Source organism: Hibiscus syriacus, unplaced genomic scaffold, assembly GCF_006381635.1.
Source record: "Hibiscus syriacus cultivar Baekdansim isolate YM2019G1 unplaced genomic scaffold, ASM638163v2 tig00111146_pilon, whole genome shotgun sequence".
NCBI lineage: Eukaryota > Viridiplantae > Streptophyta > Magnoliopsida > Malvales > Malvaceae > Hibiscus > Hibiscus syriacus.
The window spans coordinates 146,787-166,253 of NW_024062997.1; the positions used below are offsets into that span (position 1 = coordinate 146,787).

The following is a 19,467-nucleotide window of genomic DNA, read 5'->3' on the forward strand; positions in this document are numbered from 1 at the left end:
TTTTCTAAATCCTTTATCTCGTTAATTCATTGATTTTTTATACCCTCAACAATATTTTTTCCAAAATAAATTCTTTAAAAAATTATAAATATATTATTATTTTAGATGACATTTGATTTATTAAATAACATTGCTATGTGAAAAAAGTATATAAAAAAATTGTGTATGTATCTTATATAGTTCGAAAAAATGTTAAATTGGATCAATGTACACATAACATTATAAATATCTACAACTAAATTCAAATAGAAACTCAAAAGCTTGACTAAAAAATTCAATTAAAGTTTGAATCCTAAAATAAGACTCATCAACTCGATTAATTTTTTACTCGACTCGAGTTGATCGAATATTGATCCTAATAAAAACAATAAAATTATATATGCGATAAAACAATAAGCAATTAGAGGCATAAACCTACCGACGGTGTTGGTTTAAGTCAAGTCCATCCTTTTACATGCGTAGGATGTGATATGTCATAGGATCTCAAAATTTTAGGGACCCCACAATTTAAAAAAATCTGGCAATAAGAATTTATTTTTTCAAAAAATTTGATATCATTCCTTTATTAATTTTCATGATAAAATTAAAAAAAAAAAAACTTTTGGTTTCTCCTTTATTATCCCAATAAATGAATTATAATCATTTCTCCTAAAAAAACCCTACAATAATCTGATTTCTAACGGGAAAAATATTTTAGGGGTCTTATTTTAGGGAGCTCTTTTATAGAGAAAATAACCTCAGTGACCAAAAATCCTAGATAATATACGATTTTGATCATTTTTTTTTTATTTGCGAAAATGACCAACAAAATCGCAATGCGATCTCTAATTCGCATTGCGATCTCCACTATCGCAAATTCTCGTTGCATTTCGCGTTGCGATAATTGAAAATCGCGTTGCGCTTTTCCATTTCGCGTTGCGATTTTCCATTTCGCGTTGCGATAGTTGAAAATCGCGTTGCGCTTTCCATTTCGCGTTGCGATAGTTGAAAATCGCGTTGCGATTTTCCATTTCGCATTGCGATAGTCTACAGTTGTCGTTGCGATAGTCTACAGTTGTCGTTGCGATTTTCCAAATTCATTGCGAAAATTCGTTGTGATAGTAAAAAAAAAATTTTGTTTCTTAAGAATTTCTCTAAAAAGATAGTATCCGCGCGGACGTGTCGAAGACACGTATTACCACGACCACGACCACGACCACGACCACGACCACGACCACGACCCGAGACGAGAAGAGACGGACGCGGCGGCGGCGCGCGAGAGTCCCCCTTGTTCTCTATCACTCAACAAGAAGTGGGAAAGCCAAGCCTTATAACATTACTGATTATTTTGAAGGAAAAATGAATAGTCGGGTAACCAAAATAGAATCGTGTGAATAGTTGAGTGACTAAATACGTAGTTAACTCTTTTTTTTAATTCCTCGACTTGTTTAAAGAACGCTGCTATTGCAACCTTTAGGGCTATTTTGTCTGTGAATTCACCCAGCATCACAACTGATCAATCGGCTCTTCTAGCACTCAAATCCCATATGTCATGATCCGCACCATCTCTTAATGACCAACCGGTCCACTTCGGTCTCCGTGTGTAATTGGATCGGCATCACGTGTGGATCTCAGCACCACAGAGTCGCAGCCCTGAACTTGTCGGGTATGGTTCTCACGGGCACACTCCCACCTCAACTGGGAAATCTGTCTTTCCTTGCGCGGCTCAACGTTCGTCGCAATAGTTTCCATGGCGTTTTACCCGTCGAACTGACGACTTTGCGTCGGCTCACGGCTGAGGCACCTGAACCTCGGTAACCACAGCTTCCATGGAGAAATCCCGTCATGGCTCGGCCGGTTCGGTGAACTCCGAAGCTTGTTTTTGTACCCGGAACTACTTCGTTGGTGTTATTCCGAACCTACCAACCGACTCACCAGAAATTATATACCTCACATGATTAGCTAGAGATATTCACCAGTAGAGATTTTGTAGTGTTTCAAGGCTCTTGTATCCGTTTATAATCATCATTATAGAGAATTATTTAGTAATTCATTCTCATACTTGTCAATTAGAAATTATGTTTGTTCTGTGCACTAAAATCTGCTGGTGAATATCTCTAGCTAATCATGTGAGGTATATAATTTCTGGTGAGTCGGTTGGTAGGTTCGGCATATTTGGTAGCCGAAGTTCTCGTGTTAATTGTTCGTGCTCTTCTAATGAGAATTGGCAATGAAGTGTTTAATTTGTCTAAATGAAGTGGTTTCCCACTATCCTTGAAAAATGGCTAAAGCTCTGCTATATTGTTTGAAGAAAAAAAAAAGGAGGGCTTGTTCAGGATTATGCCATGAACAATTAATTTATCATCGATGGTATCGATGTTGGAGACTGATCTTAAATTCCGTTTCGTAGATGCAGCGTACGACAAAAACTAAGTATCTCAATGGTTATACTATGAGTTTGACCTGATAATGGTTTATCATGCTTTTATGTAGCCCTTCTCCAGTTCTCCTTGCCTTCTTTTGCTGAATTCTTTATTGCATAATCGGCCTTTTGCTTCTCGTAAAATAATACGATCTTAAACATTGGTATTTACGGATGGTTTCCGGGCAATCACTTAAAAAACGTGGTGCTTTTCGGTTTCCCTTCCCTCGATAAAAATAACGTCTTCGCTGCTAAGAGACTGCACAAGTTCTTTAAAATTCAAGAAAACAACGTAAGCCATTATTTCGAATGATTCCCTCCGTGAAAAGCTTGTGTTCTATACCGAGTATAAACCTTCATCTGTTGTTTGTTTCATCGGTCCATGATCTCTTCAGGTACACAGCCGATGCGTGTTAAAGGATTCGTGCGAGTACGCGAACAAGAGCGTATGGGGAATGAGTACCAATAGTTTGCTTTTGGTTGATGTAATGAAAGTTATCACTTTGTATGCTTTAGACCTACTGCCTGCAAAACTCGCAGTTCCGGAAGAAGTAAAGGATTCAATCAACCAGTCGCAGAAGGTGATTGTAAAGATGAGTCAATCCACATGACAAGTCTTGTAAAATGCTCCTACAGGTATCGTAAATTCCTCTTACTCGGAGGTAAGACGGATACGGGTATGTTTCTTTTCTTTTTACTTTTTCGATGTCTTTTGAGGATCGTATCTCCATAACTATGTCTGAATATATGTTGGACGAGTAGTCGACGGAAAATGAACTTTAAGGATCATAGTATAGCTTATGCTGGTGGCCTATGTTGCTCGGACTCTTCATTTTTCGTGAATTCAACGTTTGGATATGGAAATAGGCATAATGCCAAAATTAACTCCCAACGTTTATCAAAATGATCATTTGCCCCCGTATTCTATTTTTAGAGCATTTTGGCCACCCTAACGTTTCATTTTAGGGGGGAAAAGCCCCTAACATTTGATAGAATAGTCACTTGATCCCTTATTCTTTTTTCTAGGGCATTTTAGCCCCCCAACGTTTCATTTTAGGTTAAAAAAGGCATCTATTTTGGAACGTTAATCATTCGTAACGTTAATCATTCGTGTGTTAACTAATGATTTTCATCTATACAAGGAGCTTTTTGTCCCAAAGTGAAACGTTGTGAGGTTAAAATGCTCTGAAAAGACTATTTTGATAAACACTGAAGCTATTTTTGGCATTATGCCGAAAAACTAGTCGTATCCGTGTCCGACACTTACACCCGAGTCCGAATAACATAACTGGTGGCATTCTTGTGATTCATTTGTGTATATGGAACTCAAATGGTGGAGCATTTGGAAACTTGGTTTATCTAGAAGTTGACTAGTTTATGTCTTTGACTTTTTATGGAATCGTTCAACTGTCTCTTGTATACAAAGATTGGCAAAAGTCAACATGTTGGATTGTTCTATTGATTTCCTCAAAAGGAAAATTAAAATTTATATTCGCATAAGTAAATATATGATCTCATATACAGTTGAGGGATTTGAATTTTTTTAAAAAGAATGGTAAATTACACGTTTAGCACCTAAACTATTGGTCTTGGCCTATTTTAGTATCTAAATTTTTAATTTTTTCAAAAGCATATTTAAAAGTTTAGTTTTTGTTTCATTTTAGTATCTCGTTCAAAATTTAACATCATTAAGTTTTTAAAAAATTGAAAGTTTAGATACTAAAAGTTGCTAAAATTAATAGTTTAAGTATTAAATGAGTTAAGTTTTTAACGATGGGTATTAAAATGAAACAAAACTTAAACGTTAAGTATGATTTTTTAAAAAAATTAAAAGTTTAGATATTGAAACGTAAGCCTGTAAATGAATTGAACATTCAGCGAACCGTTCATGAATCGTGCGGCGGGAAGTTCATTTATTTATTAAATGAACGAACATGAATAAGATTTTGCGTTCATTTAATTAAATGAACGAACACGAACAAAGGGCTCGTTCGTTCATTTACGTTCGTGAACGTTCGATTATATGTTCGTTCATTTATGTTCGAACTGAGGGCAAGTTGAATATGTTACGAAAATTATTGAAATTGTTTGGATTTCAAGAAGATTGTTTTGTTGAACAAATTAACTTTAAGACTTTATTATGTTCATATAGCTTATTTATGATTTATGTATGTTTTTGTCGTATTCGAACAAATTAACTTTAAAGTTGTAGGTTATATTAATGAATTTTAAGTTGTTATTCTTGTTGTTTATTTTTTTACATTCATTTGTTGTGTTCGAATAAATTTATTTTTTGTGTTTGTGTTGTTTGTTTATGTTTGTTCGTTTACGTTCGTTTATGTTCGTTTATCATTTAAATGAACGAACATGAACAAATTATATTCCTTAATGAACGAACATGAACAAAAAAAAATTTGTTCGTTTATGTTCGTGTTCATTTATGTTCGTTTATTTATTAAATGAACGAACATGAACATACATCTGTTCGTGTGTATTCGGTTCATTTACAGGTCACATAATAGATTCGGTGTCATTGGAAGAGGGATTTCGCACGTGCATTGGATCCTTAAGTTGCTTATCGGATAGACTGAACGAGGGACGAGAGTCTAATTTAAGATTTTAAGAAACGGCAAAGGAGTTTAACGAAAAATGTTACGAAAATAATAATATTTTCGGTTGGATGTAATTAAAATGTTAAATTTTTCTTGATATTTTTTTTATTTTGCATCTTCTTCGTAATATTTTTGGTTGATAACGGAAAATATTATTTTATTTATAACATTTTCGATTTAATAAAATATTAAAAATAATAATATTTTAAGTTACATTTAACTTAAAATATTATTTTTTTTCAGTAATATTTTTATTGTACCTATTTTCTACTATTCTTTAATTTTAAATTAGACTCTCGTACAAAAGTTTCGTGATAGACTTAGACGGTTACTAAACTTATTAGCGAAGACAGTGTCCACGTGGCAAGCTAATGTAACACGTTGGTCATGCATAGAGATCAAAGTAACGCTTAACGTGTTGCTTTTGTGGCGTAAATTTTATCCCCATTTTCTTTACGTTGCCGCTCCCTATTGTCCCAACGGGTAAACTACACCGGTAGTCACTTACCATTTAGGATACTTTTATTTTAATCACTAATCTTCTAGGACCTAAATCACAGCCCTAAATAAAATCCCAAGATTCTCAATTGACTATAAAATTAACATAATTTGATTTCAAATTGATACAATGATTGTTAGCGACGAATAAAAAAGTTTTAACTTTTAATTTTAATTTAACGTTTATGGTCTAAAATTTTTTGATTCATCACTATTAGCTATTAGAATTACTTAAAATAAATGTATGTTAATCTTTTGATTAAACAGTCTTCCTATTTTCATATTGATCGATAGTCGCTCTATTTATTGAAAAACCGATCTTTTGTAGGGGTTATCGGTTTGGAACCTTAGGGTTTTATGTGAGAAAGAAGACTTTAACATGTTGTGTCTGTATGTCTTAACGATAACTGTTGACAATGACCATAATATTGGTGAATTAAAAGTTAAGTGACTAAAACACATGTTTTAAAAGTTTAGTGACAAAATATAAATTTATCTAAAGTTTTAGTGACTAATAATGTAATTTACCCTAAAATATTGACATTCAAGTGGCAAATTTGTAAATTGAGAGAGATCAGGGGACAATGATATAGCAGTATTAGCTGACCACCTCGCAAATCCAAGCCTTTTTTTAAATTCCTTGTTCTTTTGAGTTCTCTTCTTCCCGGGTTTTCAACTCTTCACAAAAACCATCCCGGTTTCCAAAACGGTTTCCTGTCCGGTCCGGTCGATTCAATGATTGGCCGATCCGAATCCATCTTCAACTAGATCTCATCAATTCACCTTCTACGGCTTTCCCACCTGTTCACCCGCCAGAAACCGCCGTCTTCTGGTTTCTCCGTTTACCGGTCTGAAAGTTAAAAAGCTGAAAAGTCTTTCTCACGGAGCCGTTGCAGTTTAAGTTCGTTAGCTTTGCTTCATCTTCTTAATTCATCATATTTTTCATTTTTGTTTTTTCGTCAAGTTTTGCTGAAATTCTACGATTTGAAATGACGCCGGGGACGAGGATGCCGACATGGAAAGAGAGAGAGAACAACAAGAGGAGAGAACGGCGGAGGAGAGCAATTGCCGCGAAGATCTTTGCCGGACTTCGGATGTACGGTAACTATAAGCTTCCTAAGCACTGCGATAACAATGAAGTTCTCAAAGCTCTTTGTAATGAAGCCGGTTGGACTGTTGAACCCGACGGCACTACTTATCGAAAGGTAATCAGTAATCACTATCCTCGCCTTAACCTCTTCTTTTTTTCACTAATTTGATTCTGGGTAGCGAAAAATGAAAATGATGCAGATGGAAGAATCAATTTCTCTTTCTTCGTAAAAGAATCTCGCTTAAATCTTGCATTTAGAGTTGTTTATTTATTTTTTCTTCAAAGATCGGAAGCAACAGAAAATTGGTTTTCTCCGGTATATTTAGCCGAAGAAGACCGTAATTATTGCCAGTGTAGTAATAAATAATCATCACAAGAAACAGATAAATCAAATAGAATAATGATCTGTTTTCTGAATTGTGCCTCCTTGTGCGGTGCATGTCAGTGTTCGGATGTGTCCAATTTTAGCTAGCATACGCCGGTGCCGGCGTGCCAAAGTTGAAATTCAACCAACAACAAGATCTGGTGCTAACGTGCACATCTCGTGGGAAGATCTTAGGTTTGTTTGAATGAGAAAGCTTAAAATACAGTTCTCAAAATCCTGTATTGTGACTCTGTGATTGAATTTAGAATTAGATACCATCTTTTACCATGAAAATTATCGAAGTTTCTTTGAGATGATGAGATCTTGACTTGAACCATATTAAGACCAGAGGGAAAGGGAAAGGAAATCTAGGTCCTCACGTGCTTTGTGACATTTTACACGTGATTTAGCTGGCAACCTGAGAGGTGGTCCAACCACCTTTCTCCTTTCCCCTTTCTGGGTTCTTGGCAATATTTATGTGTATTACTTCAATTCATCATTTTTTTTCTGGAAGTATTCGAGTTCGACATCTATGTCTAATGCATACTTGGACATTATTGGCATGTGAGTATGATCTTGTGAAATATATGAAAAATTTAGGGGGGAAAGCGAATTTATCCGTAGCGGACACATATATTTCGACCTCTTGGCCGATTTAGTACCACATTTTAGCTTACTTCGAAGTTCTTAGCTCGATCACTCAACTAAGCAAAGACTGTATAAGTAGTTAACAAGTATGGCCTACTATTTTTTTATAGAAGTTTGAATCAGTTGGATGATTGATAGGACTTCAGCTTAAAGGGAAAAGTTTAGGTCATTATCATGTATAAAAACAACTAAGGTTTTTGCTTCCTAGCAGATTGAGTTAATATTTGTCAAATGCATTTCTAAACAAGCATGAAGGGGGTGATATGTAAAGCGCTGGAATAACAATGAATATATGATGCTAGCATTAGGCCGAATTCAACTGCAGATGTCTATGGTTGAAATTGATTTACATTGGTAACTAGATTGTTGACATAGTAAAGAAAAATGAAGGGGGTGAACAGTGACCCTAGTTTTTTTTTTTTTAATAAACGACAGACCTTTGTATCTTATCAACTTCTGGAATGAGTTACAGTCATTGGAGCTGCTATCTATTGAAATATCATATTACAATAATTGAGAATACTTGGCTTGCAGTAATTGCACTGACAACTATCTAATTTCCACAGGGTTGCAAGCCTTTGGAGCGCATGGATATGGTAGGCGGATCTGCAACAGCGAGCCCCAGTACATCTTATCACCCGAGCCCCTTTGCTTCTTACAACCCAAGCCCCATGTCATCATCCTGTCCAAGCCCAGCTTCGTCTTCGTATGTGGTTAATCCCAATGGTGATGGGAGTTCTCTTATCCCATGGCTCAAAAATCTCTCATCTGCATCCTCGTCGGTGTCGTCTTCCAAGCTTCCTCATATCTATATTCCTAGTGGTTCTATCAGTGCTCCTGTCACCCCTCCATTAAGCTCACCAACAGCTCGAACCCCACAAACGGAAACTGTTTGGGAGGACCAACCTGCTGGTCCGGGTTGGAGTGCACAACAACACTCTTTCCTGCCCTCTTCAACTCCACCTAGCCCTGGTCGTCATATGATTCCTGACCCGGAGTGGTTTGCCGGGCTTCGAATTCCTCGTAGTGGGCCAACTTCTCCCACATTCAGCCTCGTCTCCTCAAACCCCTTTGGCTTCAAGGAGGAAGTTTTAGCAGGTGGAGGATCTCGAATGTGGACTCCGGGGCAAAGCGGGACATGCTCTCCTGCAATAGCCGCAGGATTGGATCACACAGCCGATGTCCCCATGTCCGAAGTCATTTCAGACGAGTTCGCATTCGGAAGCAATGCAACGGGACTCGTAAAACCGTGGGAAGGAGAGAGGATTCATGAAGAATGCGGATCAGATGATCTAGAACTCACTCTTGGCAGTTCCAGCACTAGGTGAGTATCGGATATAGATATGTTCCGAGTATCATACCTGTTTAAGTGTCGGACAAAAATATTTTCGAAACAAAAACATAAAAAAATGGGGATAAATGGTACGACTTGTATGATTGATTGATGTCTGTCTTTAGTTGTTTTTGCCATAGGATGAAACGCCTTAATGACCGGTTAATTTTACTGCTTTTCCCAATGGTCAGTAATCTATATATTTTACTTGACATGTCATGTTGTCATGCTATGTTGACAAAGAACCAAATGTATGTAAGTTGGTTTCTTGTTTTAAATACATGGATAAATTACTGATTTCATCATTGAACTTTACTTTCTCTTATATTTTGTTCACTAAATTTTAAAAGTTTTTAATTCTCATTGAACTTAATACATTACTTTTTTTTCGAGTCTCTAAACTTTAATCTCTCGTCTATTTTGGTCACTTCGTTGTTAAATAGTTAAAATGATATCGTTTTAAAAAAAATCATTTAAAAAAATCACTAAAACGACGTCGTTTTGCATCTATGTAATAGTCTTTTTAACGCCGTTAATTATTTGATGACTGAGTGACCAAAAAATGCAATAAATTTAGTTAAAAGTTCAGTGACCAAAAAACCCAAGTTCAGTGAGGAAATTAAAGAGATTTAAAATATAATAAGTGAAATAGGCGGAGAGTAAAATCCAATTGCCAAATTTGTAATTTACTTTAAATACATTTGGTTATTTGTTGGGGGTCTATTTTTTTTTAAATGCAACTACTTTTATTAATAAATAAGAAAAAACTAAAATTACGATAAAAATCGTAAATTAGATATATAATTGAGAATTTTTTTAAATCATTAAGAAAGTACTCACTCAATATCATATCATGATCATACAAGGAAAATATGAAAATCTCATCCATAAAAACTTGAACAATAGGTAGATACAAACATATTTGATTGTTATAGAAAACCAACCACAATAGGGGATTTAAACTACTGAAAGACCACTAATTAAACGCGAATCAGAGTCAAACATCACGAGATAATTATTTACGATCGCAAGTTTCGTATTCAAATCCAATTTCAGTATCCAAAACAAAAAAGATCAACGGGATAACAAATCAATATCATCTTAATCAGTCGCAGTCAAATCTAACCCTGTAAGAAAATAAAAAAGCGTACCAAAAGCCAGAGAAAAAGCGTACTATAAAAACAGAGAAAAGTGTGCTATGAAAGTAGAGAAATTCTATCATAAACACAGAGCTATTCTAAAAGAAAATTTTTATCATAAAATTGCCTTAAAATGGTTATGGTTTGATACGCTCTTCTATTGAACACGAACCTAGGTCATATCAGAACAGGATTATAATAGAAGTAATAATCTAAATTGAATATTCAACAAGATTACAGAACTATACGGGTATTCACGGGCTCTCGCGGACGAGCGGATTGGGAGGAACCAAGACGAGCAGACGAACGTTCAGGAGATCCACAAGTACCTTAATTAACGACATCGTAAATTAATCAGTTAATTGACTTTAAATTAAATTAACTTAATTAAATCACTTACATAAATATGAATGTTCGGTTTTGCATGTCAATTTGGAGGTTTTAGGGTTCGAATTTGACAAAATAGACTCCGGATTCGGACTCAAGACGTTGAAAAACATCTAATAAAACATTTCGAAAAATTCAATTTTTTTGTCAAAGTCAACGGTCAATGGTCAGACCGATCAAAGTTATCAGTCAGACCGGTCAACGATCAACGAGTCGGGTTGATTAGGTTCGGATCAAACAGACCCGGTTTAGACCTATTTTGGTCCGGTTCTAGAAGGTTTCCAGGGTTGGGGGACAAGCCCCACGTGCACACGGCAGCGCGTGACGACGACGATGGGCTCGTGGTCGGCTGACTACTCCAAAATCACCAACACAGCTTTAACAACATCAATTAACTAAAAAATCAGCCAAAAATCGCAATAAATGACCGAAATTTAGATCGTAGCTTACCCAAGTCGACGGTCAACAAAAAAGACAACTATGGATAACGAACCCGGTTGGGTTTTGTGCGGTCAACGATGGTGAGTTCGAATTTGGGGGCGGTGAGGCGAGACGACAACAAAGGTGGTCAGAATAGACAAAAGAACAAAGCGACGAGGGGGGGGTTTTGGCATCGGTTGCTTCTCTCGATTCGGCAAAACGATGTCTGATATTAGTGAGCCAACGAACGAGTTAGGTCGCGGGAGGACGCTGGAGCTGGTGGTGGTGCTGGAGCGTAGTAATGGTGGCCGGAACGGGGTGGATTTAGGGAGTGTGGCGGCTAGGGTTCCTAAATTGAGAATTTTATATAATTTAGGGTTTTAGTTCTCGATACACGAAGGAGATTCAATTTGGGTATATAATTCCGGGTTAAAATAAATAAAACATATATTTATTATTTTTAGTCACAAATAGTGACCTGACCAGCCCCCTATCTCCTATTTTTTATTTTGATGTCAGGTTAGATATGGGGAAAATACGAGATTAGTCTCTGAACTTCCTGAATTTCAAAACTAACCCGAAAATTTTAGAAACTTATAAATTTATCCCTAAAATCAATTAATTAAAATTAATAAACTTTTAAAATTAAACTGGGGTGTGACACTCACCAAAAGTACAAATATGATGGCTGTAAATTTTGCGCTAGGGATATAAGCAGCTCAAACTACACCATTATTCATGATAAAGTGAGAAACAATTGCAGTAAAAAATGATTTGGAATGTGAGAATCTCATGTAGTTGATAAATGCAAATTAGTCACTTGTTGGATTCTTGATTTGCATAACGGAAATGATTTTATTGAATATTAATTAGTTTTGATAGTTGCCCCTTAGATTATGTACATTTCAGTTATGTTAATTTGTGTTATGCGCAAACTTTGTTACTTGAGGATGTTATGTAGACTAGTACGAATATCAAATATGAGTATAATTTGGATATAAGTATATTCAAACACAAATGGTTGTTATTCCTAGCAGTTTCGGGTTCGAGTACCAACAATTATAGCATAGGTGATTGAACGTTCATTGTCGAATGGTTTAGAATATTTAGAATATATGTTATTTTGTAATCACCTTAACTTATCAGGAAAAAAATATATATATTCAAAGACAAGGGACTTTCCCGAACTCCCATCACAGTTTTGTTTACCGTCGTCATCGTAACAACATCTTTACCCATCTGCCACTATCATTGTTCTTCTGTAAAACACTCACCCTTTAGACGCCATCCTTTCGTCGTTATCATTGATTTTCTCTCTCCCCATTTGTCGCTCTCACAGTTGTTCAACGTCTGTTGACCCTAATTTTTAGTCGTTCATCAAAAACCTTGTAAGGAGTATGTAGTGACATTCAGACACAGACATTCTCATAATCGTTCGTTTGTCGTCACGTTATTCTCATAATCGTTCGTTTGTCGTCAAGTTGTAAGGGGTCAAAGAGGGGTGTGTGACGGACATAGAGATATGGTGGTGGCAACTGAGCAAACGAAGATGACGACAATTGGGATTTGGGAGAGGGATTTTTTTTATTGGACCAAATTAAATGATTTCCAAAAATTAGAGGTTTTTTTTAAATTATTCAAATTAGAACCAATTTTATGAAATATGTGAGTTTTGATATTTAAAATTATTATTATATCATATTATGTCACTATTTTTGTTAAAATCGACGATCAAACTTAATGAAAACAGAAATGAAATATAACGTTTGGTGTGCATCTAAAAACTAGTAATTGAATGACCAAAATTGAAACAATATAATAGATGGTTGACTAAACGAGTAATTTACCCATAAAATAATAGTTGACACTAACTAAATTACGTTAAGAAATGTCATTTCTTCTTTCCTCTGCTTTTATTCTCGAATCTTCTCTCACCTCTCCAAACCTCAACTCTCTCTCTCTCTGTCTTCCTTCCCCTTTTGGTTCATCAATCGAGGCTCGCAAATGGCCAACAGTAATCTTCCTCGAAGAATCATCAAGGTTACTGTTTCGATCTATCATCCGATCCTTCTGGATTTCTCTGAGTTGTTTGCTCCCCGGGAATCCTCAATTCTTTTGTTTTTGTTTTTTTTTTTTAATTTTCTGCGTTTCTAGAGATTTGTATGGTAAGTGAAGTTTTTAAGGCTATGATGAATCGAAGTCATCTGCTAATTGTTATAAGATCGTTTTCTGAGATTGAAGAAGGCACTTGGTTTTTCTTTTCCTTTGTGAGAATTTTGCTTATTTTCGTACTTTAATTTTGGTTTCTTCATTTTTGATCGTAACAGGAAACGCAGCGTCTCCTAAGTGAGCCGGGTAATTACTTTGCTTTTTCTTTTCTGGTTTTTTAATAGAAATTATTGTTGAATTTTGTTTAATAATTTGACTTTTTTATTAAGAGTTTTTTTTTTTAATTTCTTTTTTTTTTGCGATAGCACCGGGAATTAGTGCTTCACCTTCAGAGGATAATATGAGATATTTCAATGTGATGATCCTTGGTCCCACTCAGTCTCCATACGAAGGTAGTTTGATTTTTTCATCTAATTGTTGCAAATGTTTATGCTTTGTGTTAGAATTTATAAAATTTTACGGTTGATTGAATAATAGTTTGGCTGGGCTGATTTAATTCGTAAAGAGAGGCACGGATGCAGATTATCTATTACCGTTAAAGTGATTTCTGTTTGGACTGTGGTTAAAACTTGGAAAGCTTTTGATAAACTGGTTTTCCACTGTTCATTCTTCCTATTTTCTTGCTTATTTTCCATCTTTTTGAAGAGAAAAATGACCAATGCTTCTTGAAGCTTAGGTTAGATCAAATTAGCGTATTTTGCTTAGTCTTGTTTGAAGCTTAGGTTGATTGAATTAATTTTGCACTTATGTATAGGATGTGACGCCTTTTTTGTTTGAGATTTTAGGAGGGGTTTTCAAGTTGGAACTATTTTTGCCTGAAGAATATCCCATGGCTGCTCCCAAGGTACTCGACTTTAACTCATTCATAAAGCTAGCATGAATTTCTGTTTCTGCATCATTTGTTTCTAAGGTGGATTTTTTATTCTTGCATATACAGTACTACTTGGCTTCATCTGAGAAATCTTAAGACGATTTAGAATGCTTTGGTTTGCGTTAGAGAGAAATCTGTTTCTTACTTGGTGATTCTAGAATGTAGTTAATTGCCTTTGGCTTGTGAAGCTTTGCTCTATAAACCTGCTCTATTCTTTCTTGATACGTGGTAAATTAAAAAAGTATTTTTTATTTCTCTCTCTCCCCCAGTATCTTTTTTTATCTATAATTGGTAGGCACTTCATTTATGTCCTCCTGTTAACGCAACGAATTGCAACTTACCATTTGGTTCTCTTGCACTGGTGATTCACGAGTGTGGTATATTCATAGAATTGCCAACCGACAGTTGTTGGAGTTAAGTGTCAATTTATTGTTCTTAATTCTGGGAAGCTTTCTAGCATCCACTAATGACATCCTTTTTGGTGTATTTTATACTTTTGTCCACCTTAACCAAATTTGTATAACAGGTTCGATTTCTTACAAAGATATATCATCCTAACATTGACAAGGTTTGCACCTGTTCCTTCTTTTGTCATTATTATTTGGTGTGAAGGTGTAACGGTTTGGCTCTAAGGGTTAAACATTCTTGCAGCTTGGGAGAATATGCCTTGACATTCTCAAAGACAAATGGAGTCCAGCTCTCCAGATCCGAACTGTACTTTTGAGGTATTATTATTCTCTGTAATATGCATTTCTGTTGTTGTAAACAGTAAACCATTGTAGGTCACGTGGTCTTGAATATATCATGCCTGCTGAAACATATTTATAACACATTTTCATGTTGCCGGGAAAATAGTAAACGGGGAAGTTGAATATTTCTTTCCTACACTGCTCTATATATGTAATTTTTTTTTCTTTTGGTTCCGGAAAGACTTATTTGCAATTTCAAACAGAAAAAATTGTATTAATACTCTAGAAGTGGTTTCATTTGTGTCTGGGTTGGTAGACGTTACCTTTATTTATGGCATTATCTTGAGTTTTAGGATAATTAACTGACACTATAGTGTTACTCCAGCATCCAGGCACTTTTGAGTGCTCCAAATCCCGATGATCCGCTTTCTGAAAATATTGCTAAGCACTGGAAGTCAAATGAGGCAGAAGCCGTTGAGACAGGTAAAATATATAGCTGAAGTCTTAGATCATCAGGACCGGTTCAATGATGATTCGGTATTATTCTTCCAATCGACTTCTACTTGATTCCTTTCTTACTGTTTTGTAGCTAAGGAATGGACCCGTTTATATGCGAGCGGCGCATGGAGACCGGTGGAATCGTCTGCCCTCATAAAATAGCATTTTATGCAATGTAAGCTGCTCGATATCGGTTTCATAACGAAATTTGGTTGAATGATGTTTGAAAGAGTTTGATATTTGCAAAAGCTTCCAGTTGGTACCTGGTAAAGGTCATTATCAGGGTTGGAAGCGGTATATGAACTTGTATGATAATACACATTGTTATTCTGAAACTCCCAATTGATGAACTAAGGGACTAATTATTGTCTAATATGGTTATTTCAAATTCCCGGCACTCGAATTTAGTCATCTCTGTTCGACGTATTCCTATACAGATCTGCCTATGCTTTTTTGAATTCATCATTGAAAAAAAACATACAAGTGCTTTTATGTGGACAGCAATTATTTTTTTTGGGTAAATTACGTGTTTAGTATTTAAATTATTAATTTTGATCTTTTTAGTACTTAAATTATTAATTTTGATCTGTTTTAGTATCTAAACTTTTTTTTTAAATCATACATAAAATTTAGTTTTTGTTTTATTTTAGTACTCTTGTTCAAAATTTAACATTAAGTTTTGATTTTTTTTTGAAAGTTTAGGTATTAAAATAGACTAAAACTGATAGTTTAGTAATTAAACATGTCAAGATCTAACAACGGAGTCTTAAAATAAAATAAAAATTATATTAAAACAAAACAAAAATTAAACGTTATGTATGATTTTAAAAAATTGAAAGTTTAGGTATTAGAATAGGTTAATGTGATTAATTTAGATATTAAATGCTTAGTGAACATTTTCATAGAAGCAGTTTGTATTTTCATATAAAAGAAAATATTAAAAATTATAATGAGGTTTATAATCACAACGGACTTAGGGTGAGTAAATCTCGATTTGACTCGAAGAAACTTGACTCGAATTGACTTCGAGTCACAATTTTATAAACTCGACTCAAAAAAAATTCAAATTCAAATCGAATTGTGAAATGCTACTCAAATAGCTCAAATTTCTAAGTTATGAGTGAATTTATTTTTAAGTTGGAGTCGAGTCCTAGGACTTTGTATGATATATGTATATTACATATGAAAAAATATGAAGATATATATTTGTATTGTATATATGTTTATAGAAAGTCATTTAAATTGAAATCAAATAATATTATAATATTATAAATATTTATAATTAAATTAAAATTAAAACCCAAAAAATGAACTCGACTCGAAAAAAATTTAAGTCAACTCCGAGTTGTAAAATAGGACTTGTAAACTCGAATAACTCATAATTTTTTGACTTGACTGAGTCGAATGCTCACCCCTAAGCTGATTGAACCCAATAATTATATTTTCATATAAAATATTCCATCATATGAACCAAGCAAATATTTTATTTTTTACACCTTAGGGTAAATTACATCGTTCCTCATTAAACTTTACTCTCTCCTATTTTACTTATAGTATTTTTAATTTTTCTAATCTACTGACTGAACTTACAGATTAAATTATTTTGCTTACCCTGTCGTTACCTCTCTGACGTTGTGATGATGTGTTATTTTTATTATTATTTAATATAAAAATAATTGAAAATATAAAATGTAAATTACGACATTCCTCACTTAACTTTGCTCTCATATTTTGCTCACCTATCTATAAAATAAAAATAGAAGGTGGTCGGATGTCACCGTTGACCATCGTAGATGGTGGTCGTTCGGTCTCAAATTTCATGGGTTGATTTCCCTCGACACTTTGAGTCCGAATCTGACCTCCATTTTATCGAAATTTACTCCGAAGTCCATGATGAACCGGAGATTAAAAGTAAGGAATCTAAAAAATTTCAACCGATATTCACGGATTTTGGGATATTTTCCGATGAAACAACCACCATATTCGAACTCAGGAGGTCGAGACAAACTGACCCAAGTATTTTAAGATCGAACAGCCACCATCAATGACGATAGACGGTGGTCGGAATGAAAAATGGCGCGGTGACTGGCGGTAGCAACGGGTCACCTTATTTGTAAAGTAGAAAGAAAATGGAGAAAAAAGAATTCAAAACGATATTGTTTTGGTTTATATTTGAGTTTTTCAAAATGACGTCATCTCGATGCTTATGCCATGTAATAAACCGTTAAAAAGTTAATTACAGAGCGAGTAAAATAATTCAATATGTAAAGTTTAGTAATCAAATTAAAAAAATTAAAAGTACATATAATAAAATAAGAGTCAGTAAGAATGGTATAATTTACCCTAAAGTATATTTAGAACTTACGAATGAAGTAAACATATATTTTTTTTTACTTAAATGATATTTTTCGACTATTATAGCCTTTTTGCTTTTACTTTATTAAATTAAACAAAAATAATTCATATTAATAAAATAAAATAAAATAATTGATATTATTTAAATGAGTTTATTAATTTTTCAGTTAATATAATTTAACAGAAAATAGAAATTCTAAGGTTAATTTTTTTTTAAAAAAAACTATTTTTTTATAAAAGATTATAAATAAAAAAAATCGACTTTTACTTCTTTATAATAGCTAAACCATCAATATTTAATTGGAATAAATTATTTACCTAAATGATATTTAATAAGTAAAAATTAAAAAAATAAAGAGAAGGGGGAAAAAAGAATGAAAATACAACGTGGGGTTTTAGGAGGTTTTAAGCAATGGAGGAAAGCACTCTGCTTCTCGTCGATCTAACACCCAAAGAAAACTTGACCCGCCCTCTGACTAACCGATTCAGACTCGCCCAAATCCCCAAAAAAAATAATGTCCTCTCAAAACCCAGACCACAAACAATCCCCTGATCCCGAAACGCTCAACGATCCAGGACCCAAGCAACCCCCAAAAGAAGGATCAGAAGGAGGAGGAGGAGGAGGAGGAGAAGAAGAAGGGGAGTGTGGGTTTTGCTTGTTTATGAAAGCAGGAGGGTGTAAAGATAGCTTTGTTGGGTGGGAAAATTGCATCCGAGAAGCTGAAGAAAACAAACAAGACATTGTGGAAAATGCTTTGAAGCAACCGCAGCTTTGAGGAAGTGTATGGAGGCTCACGCCGATTACTACGAGCCGATTTCAAGAGCTGAGAAGAAGGCCGAGGAACAGGCTATTATTGAACTGGAGAAAGAAAAGGAGGAGATGGATTTGGGTTCTCGTGAAGATTCCAAGGATTTGCAGAAGAAATCTGATGGTTAGTGAATTTTGGTCATAATTGAGTGTTTGACTTAGTGAATTTTTAGAAATTTTATCGCTAGAGGAATAATTTTGTTTATACTTATGGGAACTAATTGAATGTTGGACTACACAATTGGATAGCTATCTATTCCAAAGATTTGAAGTTGAAACATTTAAATTGGAGATTTAGATCTTTTTTATGTGGTTGTAATTGCATTTGCTTTTGGATTGTTTTTGTATGTTGATCCTTAATATTGGTAGATGATATTCATTTCAAGTAATGGCTTGAGTCCATGATTATTGATTTAGAAGGATCCTTGGCATTGTTGATTCATGATTAGGCATTTCTTGTATCGAGTTCATGTACGAGTTTCGGAACAATCCTTGTCTAAGTTTATAGAGTATACTCTTAACAGTGAATCAAATACAAACTCAATCATTAATGTATCAACGGAAAACAGTCCTTGATAGAACAAGTAGACATGTGTAGTATCCTTGGAAAAAGGCCGTAAATGATCTGAATTCGCTTGTTTTTGTTGCTTGTTATATCTTCTAGACTGTTTTCATGGCTTCCTTAATGTTGTTTCAAGTTCACATATTGCTTCATCTTTTATCCTTAGTTTGATTGATTGAGTAGTGAAATCTCATAACTTACACTTCTCTAGGGGGAGGACTTTCTTATGATAATATCTTTGGCTGATTTCATTACTTCGGCCATGCTATCCAAGTCCAACAACCAGACAATATCTATATCAATCCCTGTACACTTGCAACCTTTCTTGGTTTACTTCATTTGTTCATACGTTATGTAACTAGCCAGAATTGCTAGACTGACGGTGTTGATGTCGTGACACGATGAGCCATGGTAGTTCTTCCCACCATGTTGTGAAATAGGAAATACAATTTTTCAGTTCCAAAGACTCAAAGTTCAGTTTGGTTGCTGCTTTTGCATTTTGGTTTTCATTACATTGCCTCTTGTTTTTGGTTTTTTTTAATAGTTTGAGATGGTTTCAAGGTAGTATCTGTTCATTTTATATTTCATGTTTCCCAATAAATTGATAGGTGGTGGAAGAACAT

General features: G+C 34.6%; 2 protein-coding genes and 1 long non-coding RNA gene across 3 annotated transcripts; 2 read left to right on the top strand and 1 right to left on the bottom strand.

Annotated features, from left to right (window-relative positions):
- The first annotated feature begins 6,152 nt into the window (after positions 1–6,152).
- LOC120154695 (BES1/BZR1 homolog protein 4-like) lies at positions 6,153–9,102 on the top strand. Its single transcript, XM_039166357.1, has 2 exons — positions 6,153–6,716; positions 8,180–9,102. The coding sequence occupies exons 1-2, from the start codon at positions 6,501–6,503 to the stop codon at positions 8,939–8,941; spliced, it is 978 nt and encodes a 325-aa protein (XP_039022288.1). The 5' UTR covers positions 6,153–6,500; the 3' UTR covers positions 8,942–9,102.
- A 1,077-nt stretch (positions 9,103–10,179) lies between these two features.
- LOC120154697 lies at positions 10,180–11,292 on the bottom strand. The gene is made up of 2 exons (XR_005518902.1): positions 10,923–11,292; positions 10,180–10,414 (listed from the first exon to the last, which is right to left on the bottom strand). It is a non-coding gene; the product is annotated as an uncharacterized LOC120154697 (long non-coding RNA).
- A 1,504-nt stretch (positions 11,293–12,796) lies between these two features.
- Positions 12,797–15,492, top strand: LOC120154696 (ubiquitin-conjugating enzyme E2 36-like). Its single transcript, XM_039166358.1, has 8 exons — positions 12,797–12,932; positions 13,220–13,247; positions 13,367–13,453; positions 13,847–13,905; positions 14,459–14,500; positions 14,584–14,657; positions 15,007–15,104; positions 15,211–15,492. Exons 1-8 carry the CDS (start codon positions 12,897–12,899, stop codon positions 15,279–15,281), a joined length of 495 nt encoding a protein of 164 aa, XP_039022289.1. The 5' UTR covers positions 12,797–12,896; the 3' UTR covers positions 15,282–15,492.
- The last annotated feature ends 3,975 nt before the right edge of the window (positions 15,493–19,467 follow it).